The following is a 12,291-nucleotide window of genomic DNA, read 5'->3' on the forward strand; positions in this document are numbered from 1 at the left end:
GCATGTGGGATGATTATAGCCCTGGATTCAATGAACTTTAAACCTTTAAAAACAGATTGGGTGTCACACTCTTGCTGTTTTCTATCGATTTGTATAGTGACTAATACATTTGGGGAATGCACATTAAACAACTGGGGACCGCACAATAAACAACTAGGGACCACAGAGTAAATGATGGGTATCACACACAATAGCGCCTTGGGATAACACATTACTCAACTTGTGACTTTCTGCTGAACTGAAAACCAATTCGCAAAAACAAGTGCCTGGAGACAGCAACAGCAAAACAAACACGGAGCTGCCACAGCTCACAGCTGCTGATTAAGACACTGTATGTGTTGATACATGCAAAAAATAAAATAAAAGAAAGAAAGAAACCTTATTTCTTGCCCATCCAGCTGTGTTAGTACTTTGCAGCCAAGTTTTCCTCCTGTAACTACAGATCCCTGTCTGATGTTTTATCCACTTCCTGTATTTACTCTTTTCACACTTTTCATTGCCTACGGCCAAGATCCATACCAATTTGAGTTGTTAACCAGCTTGTGTTTAGAGTAGGCTAGAAAAAAATCGAACTGAAAAATTTGGATAGCATGACAAGAGTCATGGTCGTGAAAAATGCTCTGATACCAACATGACCCCTACCAGGTGATACGTTGTGACATAAGCCTAGTAATGTACTTACATTAATGATCAAACCAAAGCAGCCTGCATACTGTGATCTATAAAACATCAAGTGGAGCTTATCCAGCATCTTCTACAATACAAAAACATCTTGTAGTGGTTATATAGTATCTTTAATAGAGACTGTGAGTAGTATCAGTTATCATGGAACACTGAAGCAAGCATCTAGAGAAACTGTCATGTCAAACACACAACTCAAGTCAATATTCATCCATGTCTATAGCATCACCCATATTATAACTGTTGACATGTTTTTTTGCACATTTACTCAATTGTTGCTGTTGCTGTTTTGCACACATTTCAAACTGCCACCAACTGCAGCTATCAGTTTGCTACAGCTAGCTCTGTGTTGTTTTGTAGCTCTGTGCTGTTTTGTAGTTCTGTGTTGTTTTGTAACTCTGTGCTGTTTTGTAGTTCTGTGCTGTTTTGTAGCTCTGTGCTGTTTTGTAGCTCTGTGCTGTTTTGTAGTTCTGTGCTGTTTTGTAACTCTGTGCTGTTTTGTAGCTCTGTGCTGTTTTGTAGTTCTGTGCTGTTTTGTAACTCTGTGCTGTTTTGTAGCTCTGTGCTGTTTTGTAGTTCTGTGCTGTTTTGTAGCTCTGTGCTGTTTTGTAGTTCTGTGTTGTTTTGTAGCTCTGTGCTGTTTTGTAACTCTGTGCTGTTTTGTAGTTCTGTGCTGTTTTGTAGTTCTGTGCTGTTTTGTAACTCTGTGCTGTTTTGTAGCTCTGTGCTGTTTTGTAGCTCTGTGCTGTTTTGTAGTTCTGTGCTGTTTTGTAACTCTGTGTTGTTTTGTAGTTCTGTGCTGTTTTGTAACTCTGTGCTGTTTTGTAGTTCTGTGTTGTTTTGTAACTCTGTGCTGTTTTGTAACTCTGTGCTGTTTTGTAACTCTGTGCTGTTTTGTAGTTCTGTGCTGTTTTGTAACTCTGTGCTGTTTTGTAACTCTGTGCTGTTTTGTAGCTCTGTGCTGTTTTGTAACTCTGTGCTGTTTTGTAACTCTGTGCTGTTTTGTAGCTCTGTGCTGTTTTGTAGTTCTGTGTTGTTTTGTAACTCTGTGCTGTTTTGTAGCTCTGTGTTGTTTTGTAGTTCTGTGCTGTTTTGTAACTCTGTGCTGTTTTGTAGTTCTGTGTTGTTTTGTAACTCTGTGCTGTTTTGTAGTTCTGTGTTGTTTTGTAACTCTGTGCTGTTTTGTAACTCTGTGTTGTTTTGTAGTTCTGTGTTGTTTTGTAACTCTGTGCTGTTTTGTAGCTCTGTGCTGTTTTGTAGCTCTGTGTTGTTTTGTAGCTCTGTGCTGTTTTGTAGTTCTGTGCTGTTTTGTAGTTCTGTGTTGTTTTGTAACTCTGTGCTGTTTTGTAGCTCTGTGCTGTTTTGTAGCTCTGTGCTGTTTTGTAACTCTGTGCTGTTTTGTAACTCTGTGCTGTTTTGTAGTTCTGTGTTGTTTTGTAACTCTGTGCTGTTTTGTAGCTCTGTGCTGTTTTGTAGTTCTGTGCTGTTTTGTAGTTCTGTGTTGTTTTGTAACTCTGTGCTGTTTTGTAGTTCTGTGTTGTTTTGTAACTCTGTGCTGTTTTGTAGTTCTGTGTTGTTTTGTAACTCTGTGCTGTTTTGTAGTTCTGTGCTGTTTTGTAGTTCTGTGTTGTTTTGTAACTCTGTGCTGTTTTGTAGTTCTGTGCTGTTTTGTAACTCTGTGCTGTTTTGTAACTCTGTGCTGTTTTGTAGCTCTGTGCTGTTTTGTAACTCTGTGCTGTTTTGTAACTCTGTGCTGTTTTGTAGCTCTGTGCTGTTTTGTAGTTCTGTGTTGTTTTGTAACTCTGTGCTGTTTTGTAGCTCTGTGCTGTTTTGTAGTTCTGTGCTGTTTTGTAGTTCTGTGTTGTTTTGTAACTCTGTGCTGTTTTGTAGTTCTGTGCTGTTTTGTAGCTCTGTGCTGTTTTGTAACTCTGTGCTGTTTTGTAACTCTGTGCTGTTTTGTAGCTCTGTGCTGTTTTGTAGTTCTGTGTTGTTTTGTAACTCTGTGCTGTTTTGTAGCTCTGTGCTGTTTTGTAGTTCTGTGCTGTTTTGTAGTTCTGTGCTGTTTTGTAGCTCTGTGCTGTTTTGTAGCTCTGTGCTGTTTTGTAACTCTGTGCTGTTTTGTAGTTCTGTGTTGTTTTGTAACTCTGTGCTGTTTTGTAGCTCTGTGCTGTTTTGTAGTTCTGTGCTGTTTTGTAGTTCTATGTTGTTTTGTAGCTCTGTGCTGTTTTGTAGCTCTGTGTTGTTTTGTAGCTCTGTGTTGTTTTGTAGCTCTGTGTTGTTTTGTAGCTCTGTGTTGTTTTGTAACTGCTGTTTTGTAGCTCTGTGTTGTTTTGTAACTCTGTGTTGTTTTGTAACTCTGTGTTGTTTTGTAACTCTGTGTTGTTTTGTAGTTCTGTGCTGTTTTGTAACTCTGTGCTGTTTTGTAGTTCTGTGTTGTTTTGTAACTCTGTGCTGTTTTGTAGCTCTGTGCTGTTTTGTAACTCTGTGTTGTTTTGTAGTTCTGTGTTGTTTTGTAACTCTGTGCTGTTTTGTAGCTCTGTGTTGTTTTGTAGCTCTGTGCTGTTTTGTAGCTCTGTGCTGTTTTGTAGTTCTATGTTGTTTTGTAGCTCTGTGCTGTTTTGTAGCTCTGTGCTGTTTTGTAACTCTGTGTTGTTTTGTAGCTCTGTGTTGTTTTGTAGCTCTGTGCTGTTTTGTAACTCTGTGCTGTTTTGTAGCTCTGTGCTGTTTTGTAGCTCTGTGCTGTTTTGTAACTCTGTGTTGTTTTGTAGCTCTGTGTTGTTTTGTTGCTCTGTGCTGTTTTGTAACTCTGTGCTGTTTTGTAGTTCTGTGCTGTTTTGTAGTTCTATGTTGTTTTGTAGCTCTGTGCTGTTTTGTAACTCTGTGCTGTTTTGTAGTTCTGTGCTGTTTTGTTGCTCTGTGCTGTTTTGTAGCTCTGTGTTGTTTTGTAACTCTGTGCTGTTTTGTAGCTCTGTGTTGTTTTGTAGCTCTGTGCTGTTTTGTAGCTCTGTGTTGTTTTGTAGCTCTGTGTTGTTTTGTAACTCTGTGCTGTTTTGTAGCTCTTTGTTGTTTTGTAGTTCTGTGTTGTTTTGTTGCTCTGTGCTGTTTTGTAGCTCTTTGTTGTTTTGTAGCTCTGTGCTGTTTTGTAGCTCTGTGCTGTTTTGTAGTTCTGTGCTGTTTTGTAGCTCTGTGTTGTTTTGTAGCTCTGTGCTGTTTTGTAGCTCTGTGCTGTTTTGTAACTCTGTGTTGTTTTGTAGCTCTGTGTTGTTTTGTAACTCTGTGCTGTTTTGTAGCTCTGTGTTGTTTTGTAGCTATGTGCTGTTTTGTAGCTCTGTGCTGTTTTGTAGTTCTATGTTGTTTTGTAGCTCTGTGCTGTTTTGTAGCTCTGTGCTGTTTTGTAACTCTGTGTTGTTTTGTAGCTCTGTGTTGTTTTGTAGCTCTGTGTTGTTTTGTAGCTCTGTGTTGTTTTGTAACTCTGTGCTGTTTTGTAGCTCTGTGTTGTTTTGTAGCTCTGTGCTGTTTTGTAGCTCTGTGCTGTTTTGTAGCTCTGTGCTGTTTTGTAGCTCTGTGTTGTTTTGTAGCTCTGTGTTGTTTTGTAACTCTGTGCTGTTTTGTAGCTCTGTGTTGTTTTGTAACTCTGTGCTGTTTTGTAACTCTGTGCTGTTTTGTAGCTCTGTGTTGTTTTGTAGCTCTGTGTTGTTTTGTAACTCTGTGCTGTTTTGTAGCTCTTTGTTGTTTTGTAGCTCTGTGTTGTTTTGTAACTCTGTGCTGTTTTGTAGCTCTGTGTTGTTTTGTAACTCTGTGCTGTTTTGTAGCTCTGTGTTGTTTTGTAGCTCTGTGCTGTTTTGTAGTTCTGTGTTGTTTTGTTGCTCTGTGCTGTTTTGTAGCTCTGTGCTGTTTTGTAGTTCTGTGCTGTTTTGTAACTCTGTGCTGTTTTGTAGCTCTGTGTTGTTTTGTAGCTCTGTGTTGTTTTGTAGCTCTGTGCTGTTTTGTAGCTCTGTGCTGTTTTGTAGCTCTGTGCTGTTTTGTAGCTCTGTGCTGTTTTGTAGCTCTGTGCTGTTTTGTAGCTCTGTGCTGTTTTGTAGTTCTGTGCTGTTTTGTAGCTCTGTGTTGTTTTGTAGCTCTGTGTTGTTTTGTAGCTCTGTGCTGTTTTGTAGCTCTGTGCTGTTTTGTAGCTCTGTGCTGTTTTGTAGCTCTGTGCTGTTTTGTAGCTCTGTGCTGTTTTGTAGCTCTGTGCTGTTTTGTAGCTCTGTGCTGTTTTGTAGTTCTGTGTTGTTTTGTAGCTCTGTGTTGTTTTGTAGCTCTGTGCTGTTTTGTAGCTCTGTGCTGTTTTGTAGTTCTGTGTTGTTTTGTAGCTCTGTGCTGTTTTGTAGCTCTGTGCTGTTTTGTAGCTCTGTGTTGTTTTGTAGCTCTGTGTTGTTTTGTAGCTCTGTGCTGTTTTGTAGCTCTGTGTTGTTTTGTAGCTCTGTGCTGTTTTGTAGCTCTGTGCTGTTTTTTAGCTCTGTGCTGTTTTGTAGTTCTGTGCTGTTTTGTAGCTCTGTGTTGTTTTGTAGCTCTGTGTTGTTTTGTAGCTCTGTGCTGTTTTGTAGCTCTGTGCTGTTTTGTAGTTCTGTGTTGTTTTGTAGCTCTGTGTTGTTTTGTAGCTCTGTGCTGTTTTGTAGCTCTGTGCTGTTTTGTAGCTCTGTGCTGTTTTGTAACTCTGTGCTGTTTTGTAGCTCTGTGTTGTTTTGTAGCTCTGTGTTGTTTTGTAGCTCTGTGCTGTTTTGTAGCTCTGTGCTGTTTTGTAGCTCTGTGCTGTTTTGTAGTTCTGTGTTGTTTTGTAGCTCTGTGTTGTTTTGTAGCTCTGTGTTGTTTTGTTGCTCTGTGCTGTTTTGTAGTTCTGTGTTGTTTTGTAGCTCTGTGCTGTTTTGTAGCTCTGTGCTGTTTTGTAGCTCTGTGCTGTTTTGTAGTTCTGTGTTGTTTTGTAGTTCTGTGTTGTTTTGTAGTTCTGTGTTGTTTTGTAGCACCAGGGTTCTTCATTTCACTGTGTACTGTGTCAGCTATATATGGCTGAAATGACAATAAAATCTTCTTGACTTGACTTGACTTGACATGACTTGATGTGTGCAAGCACTACAGTTCTACGAGCACCGAGCACTGGGACATGCACACCTCCTTTTGCCGGGGTCTACACTATGCTTGCAAGTCACGGCATAATTAACAGCTTCTTGCATCCATAAAAAATCCCAAAAAAACATGCTCACTGATATTACTCTACACACACATGCCCTCTATTAAGATACTGTTTAAATGGCATAACAAACATAAATCTCAGAATATTGAGTTCAGCACACATAACTAACATCAACTAAACAAAAACCTCAGACTGACACCCACTTAATCAAAAACAAAGATTTTTAATAAAATATTTCTCTAATCTGTAACAAGAATACTCCTTGTTGATTTATATCCACTAGCATACAGCACCTATGGAATGGTAAATATCTTTTGTAAAAAAAAAATATAGCAGTTTTATACAGAAGATTTAGAAGTCTGGTGCTTATCTGTACCTCAAAGGTGAACTTGGCACTGCCAAAGTTGGTCTTCTGCTTCTGCCAGAAGTTGTCAGGTTTGATGATGAGAGCAACACAGATCTCAGCTGGGAATGCTTCCTGCAGGGTCTTCAGTAACGGCTTAATCAGGTCCCACTTAGAGCCACGCATATCAATGATCACGGTGAAACCCCGCTTACACACATCCTCACTGAGAAGAGAAAGAGAGAGAGAGAGAGAGAGAGAGAGAGAGAGAGAGAGAGAGAAAGAGAGAGCGAGAGAAAGAGAGAGAGAGAGAGAGAGAGAGAGAGAAAGAGAGAGAGAGAAAGAGAGAGAGAGAGAAAGAGAGAGAGAGAGAAAGAGAGAGAGAGAGAGCGAGAGAAAGAGAGAGAGAGAGAGAGAGAGAGAGAGAGAAAGAGAGAGAAGAGAGAGAGAGAGAGAGAGAGAGAGAGATGTGACCATCAATATGAATTAAAATATAAGAGACTACTACAGCAAAAACCAGTGCTTAATGCACTATAGCCTAATCAGGTAAATTAATAGCTTTAACATCCAAAGAAAGGAGAGAAAGAGAGACATGGAGAGCTATTAAAAGGTATAACCATGTGAATAAAGCGTAAATTCATCAGACAACAAACCTATTCCCTAAAGAGCTAACTATAAATAAACTTAAGATATAAAATATATAAACAACCTTTTCAAATAAAATATATCCACTTTACAGATATTCTGTGACAACGGGTCTACATTGTCACAACCAGAGGCTACAATGGAGCCATGTGGCTATTTTTAGCATTTGCCTCAGTGGTAGAACACTGCAATTGGGAGATAAAAATATGGAATAATTGCCTGCTTCTCTGCGTGTGCTTCAGTCGGCCTGGAATTAATACAGCGCACAAGACAAGGAATGTCATACGTTACATACAGTACAGGCTCTGTGATCATCAACAACATACGGCATAATATAAGCCTGATGTTCTCTGCTTTGTCTGGATCACTGGTTTAAAAACAACTAATAATGTCTAGAATGTATTCATACAGGTAAGTGAGAACACATTATATCGAGTTAGATGATGTTTTTGACTTTTTATATACACCTCAGTAACTGTAAAAAAAAATATGTCGGAGATACAGACGTTGCTCTCTATAGCTTAATGATTTTGTTGTTAAAATAGTCATACATCAGTGTGTGGAAAATGGCTCGTTCAAACTACAGGTCAGTTCTATAGCCTCCATTTACATTTAAGGCATTTGGCAGATGCCCTTATCCAGAGCGCCTCAGATTTATCTCATTTATACAACTGAGTTAAGGGACTTGCTCAAGGGCCCAGCAGTGGCAGCTTGGAGGTCCTGAGATTTGAGCTCACAACCTTCCAATCAGCAGTCCAATGTCTTGAGTTTCCACTTCATTCATGGCTAGGCTTAATTTTCTATATGAAAAAAGGTGAAGCACTCCTCCCCACCAACACTATGTACAATTTAATCCCTGATTCAATCCTGAGATTGAGTTAGTGAAGTGTGTGTGTGTGTGTGTGTGTGTGTGTGTGTGTGTGTGCATGGTGCCATGTAATGTCCCTTATACAGAGTGTAGTCCCACCATAGGCCCAGTGTTCCTGGTTTTAGGCCACCACCCTGATAGTGATTGTGTGAGAGAGAGCAATTATAACAAGTTTACTATGGTTTAAACAATAAAAATGGAAACCAATGCACACTGACCATGTGTCTGTTAAATAATTGCCATAGCAGTTAAATATTACTGTTAAACATTCTACTCAGCTGCTTCCCTTGCCTTTACTAACATCTCATGATGTGTCAAAACACAGTACAATGTTTTGAAGATAAAACCAGCATACTAACTTATAGACTTATCAACCAACAAATATCAGTTTCTTGATAACAAATTACACTTTTGTCATTCTGACAGCAATTGCTATACAATGACAAAAATAAAAAAATAAAAAAATAAAAAAAAGTAAATAAAAAAACAGGACTTTCTCTACAACACAATCTCATGACTTGCTGAGAATCGAGCTCATACCCTGGAGAAAGACACGCTCAGTAAAATCGATTTTCTGTACAAGCTTACAGTTACACAGTGATCTAAGTCTGATGATGCAGCTGATGATGTCCTCTCTACTGGAAACCGAACATCTCGCTTTACTTACATACATATTTATACTTGCATTAGTGTAGTTTCTCGTAACTAACATGAGCTTTGATAAGTCTAATGATGATGATGTATAAAGAGTACCATCGCACACAAAAAAAGCACACAAGCAACCCAAATACGTAATTTATGTTTGTAAACATTTAATAACAAAGTGTGATATTCCTAAGTTCCTGACCATGGATGTATTCATACTTCATGTTCATACCTCTGTGTATGTGTGTTTTTCAAACATCTGACTATTTTTCTTTTTGAGCTCACAAGCCCATTTATGGTCACACTGCACTAAACTATACTACACTACACTATACTATAGTACACTATACTACACTACACCCAAATGTAGAAGCACGCAAACATTCCATTTAAAGCCAAGCAAAACATAAGTGTGGACATGACACACACCACTTCCTGCTCATACTGTTTTTTTTTCTTCTTTACAAAACTGTCCATTGTTCATCTCAGTTATTATGCCACATATTGACCTTGAATGTAATCTTGAACCAGTGAATGCCAGCTCTAGCCTGTACTCCATCACAGAGACATGTGAACTGATATGTGGACTAAGGCAGTTGTGTAGGCGGTTATAAGGAGGGATACCAGCTGTCCAGCAGAGCTGCTTGTAAACCACAAGCTGAAGCTGCTCTGTGAGGGGAGAACAGCGGGTGACTGCGGGATGGGTGGCAGTAAATATGGATTTTAATGGATTAAAAATAAATGCAGTACAGCACATTCACCAGAAACAACGTCTTTCATTTTGCTCTAGTTTACAGTTCATTTAAAATGCACACCTGCACACACACAGTTGACCTTGCATTTAATCAAGGGAAATACCCAAGAGGAACAATAAGAATATCGATTCATGCAAAAATAAATGCAAGGACAATTCACTATGTAATGATGTAATGAAGGACACCCTCTTTCACCAGAAAGTAACTACAACAGCGGGCAAAATGAATCAGCACACAAATAACCTCTACGCTACTATGACAGTGGATTGCCTTTATGCGACGAAAGCCAGTTTACTTTTAAAGGCCATGTACTGATTTTTGTTCAGAGAGGCAGCGGAGAGTTTTCTGTTACACTGTGTAAATCAAAAATTTGTGACAGGAGCAAAAGAGAACAAAAACACAAAATGACAGGACAGGAGTAGAGCTTTTTTTGGTGTTGTGTCTTATAAGGCACTGAAAATGTTTACGATCTTAACTGTTTGTAGGAAAAACACAGTATATGGCAAAATCTCCTAGCATAACATTACGCTAACATCCAAACAGTATTTTAAGGACAGCAAACGTAAATAAATTCCAAATAAATAATTTAATTTGTTGACTTTTACAGGTTTTTTTTAGATAAAAAGTCTAAAAAACTGATTTAAGTATAAGTTTGCTATGTGAATTAATGTTATTGCAATCAGTGCCAAATCAATGCCACAACATATTTACACAGAAAAGCCATTTCAAACTGCAACCATATTTATATTGGCATGTTTACTGATATCTGGCTGGGACTCGTGTAGAAAATGCAAATCATCTATGAAAAAGCCAGTACATATATCAACAAATAATATTAACATCACATTTTACATTTGGCAGACTCCCTTATCCATAGCAACTTACAAACATCTCATTTACACAACTGAAATCCTTAGGGTTAAAGGAGTAGCAGCTTGCCAGTGGTGGGATATGAACACACAACCTTCCAAAAAGTAACTCAAAATCAGAAGCCCCGACTGAGCTTTTTTATTTATTTTTATTTATATAATTTTATTTATTTTTATCAACCTGATCTGTAGCATCATGGTTGCTTTATTGTCCATTTAAACACTGACTATGTAAAGGCAGATATCAGTATTATGAAATACTGAAATATACAGTATGCGAGCCATTTATATTTATCTGTATATAATGGTGATATATATATATATATATATATATATATATATATATATATATATATATATATATATATATATATATAATGTAAAGGTTGCTGTTTAGCATTAATTGTGTAGATTTGTGTGGTTGCTCACCTGGGCACAGTGGACAGATATGTGACTAGTCTCCTCAGATCCTCCTGCTTTATTCGGTCATGATTACTCCTAGCTGGGAAGGTCAGAATCGGCCCTCCTCTCTTATCACGACCTCCTGAAAACACAAACACAAACGGTTTCCTTCTTGAGCACAGTACCTCTTTAGTATGCTGCTAATAAATGATTAAAATACATCATTTTCCCCTCAAGGTCTTTCGTTGATGTGTGTCACACAAGCTAGATATTTATTTAATGAAGTACCTGTTTTACATGACAGAGGGCGTTTCTTATTTGCATATGAAACTTCTTGGATGAAGCAGATGTGTGGTCTGCCTAGCAACAAGAACGGGAGCTATGCAGGCTCAATTTTTAAGACTGTCTTTAACCTCTTTTGACATTCTATTATGATGCAGTGAAGAAAAACGAAACCATGAGAAAGAGGATGGAAGATTGGAGTGATTGAAAACAGAAGGGGACACACACACACACACACACACACACACAGTACAGGGGAGAAGACACTCATTTTCTGGGAGTGATTGCACTGACATATATGTACTGACACTTTTAGGGAGAGCCTCAACTGCCAACAGTGCCGTATGCGTCTGATTTACAGTATACACACAGATATCCTCCCTGGCAGGTCAACTGCGCCATCATTTCACACTGCTAAGCAGCACTGCCTTGCTCTGGCACCAGTCCAGGACTATGCTGTTCTTCATGGGGATGATGCAGGGAGACATCACAGCTGAGAACACTCCAATATATCGGGCTAAAATCATCCTTGTAAGTCACATGAGAGTAATTCCTTCCAGTGCCAGTGCGCACACACACACACACACACATTTATGCACATTCACACTCTTTTCTCTTCCCCCAAGGTCTTTACAAGGACTGCTTAAAGTTAATGTCCTCCTTGTGTGCACTGAAGTAATGCAAGTAAAGTGAGTTCAACACAGTATTTAGCCCTTTATAAGAGTCTCTCCCCTGTCTACTTATCCCCAGCCTGCTCCTCCTGCTCCTCTAAAAGCTCCGTCTGGCCTGATTTACTCTCCTCATTAACACAATGAGGCAGAACTAGACCAGAAGGAGCAGCAGTTAGGATGCAAGATTCAGAAGCCTTCAAAAAATCTGTTTTATTTTAGCTTAAACAAAAAATTCAGTTGTTATGGTAACAGACACATCACAACATATCACATATTATAAATTATTCTCATTATGTTGCTTACATGATGTGACCATCTCAAACTTGCTGAATTCTATTACGCTCTATTGAACTATCATGTTGCGTGTGTAAAACATGATATCACAATCACATTGGAACCTTACACTGTTATACCAAAGCTGTGATACCACCATGAGCTGGAATTGGCATTAAAGGATGCAATAATGAGACGATAAATTATTATTGTAATTTTCCATTGTTGGAGGTGGAACAATACACGAAACTAAAAATATACAAATACAATAATTAAGACTTGGTAATGAAGGTGTTTGAATGGTCCATCCAGATTGAAGTGAAACAAAAGCAATGCAACAGAACCATGGCTAATTAAATATGCTTTCTGTAGCCCTGGATATGTTCTGAATCCTGCACTCTCCACTACTATCTGCAGCTATGAAATTCCTGATCTCCACACTGATTTCTTTAACCAGGATTGAATCAGCCGAGAAATGCTGTTTTTTAAAGCAGCAGAGTGTGCATGTGTGTGGCTTCATGTTCTACTGACCAACATGTGTGATGTTACACCTGTTTGCAGTACTAGTGCTGGTGTATCATACACATGTCTGGCAGCTTCCACACACAATGACGTTTCAGTCCATGACTCACTGGCCATCAGCACCAAATCAGCACCAACAGAAGGTCAGCTGTACACCAGAACCTA

General features: G+C 38.7%; 1 protein-coding gene across 2 annotated transcripts in view; it reads right to left on the reverse strand.

Annotated features, from left to right (window-relative positions):
• kalrna (kalirin RhoGEF kinase a) overlaps positions 1-12,291 on the reverse strand; it is a 158,943-nt gene that overhangs the window by 86,064 nt on the left and 60,588 nt on the right. For both annotated transcript variants that reach the window (XM_058391885.1, XM_058391884.1), the window contains exons 3-4: positions 10,406-10,520; positions 6,228-6,420 (exon numbers count right to left, since the gene is read on the reverse strand). In XM_058391885.1, the coding sequence (XP_058247868.1) occupies positions 6,228-6,420; positions 10,406-10,520 (308 nt within the window). The remainder of the gene's footprint in view (positions 1-6,227; positions 6,421-10,405; positions 10,521-12,291) is intronic.

Source organism: Hemibagrus wyckioides, linkage group LG06 (genome assembly GCF_019097595.1).
Source record: "Hemibagrus wyckioides isolate EC202008001 linkage group LG06, SWU_Hwy_1.0, whole genome shotgun sequence".
NCBI classification, from domain to species: domain Eukaryota; kingdom Metazoa; phylum Chordata; class Actinopteri; order Siluriformes; family Bagridae; genus Hemibagrus; species Hemibagrus wyckioides.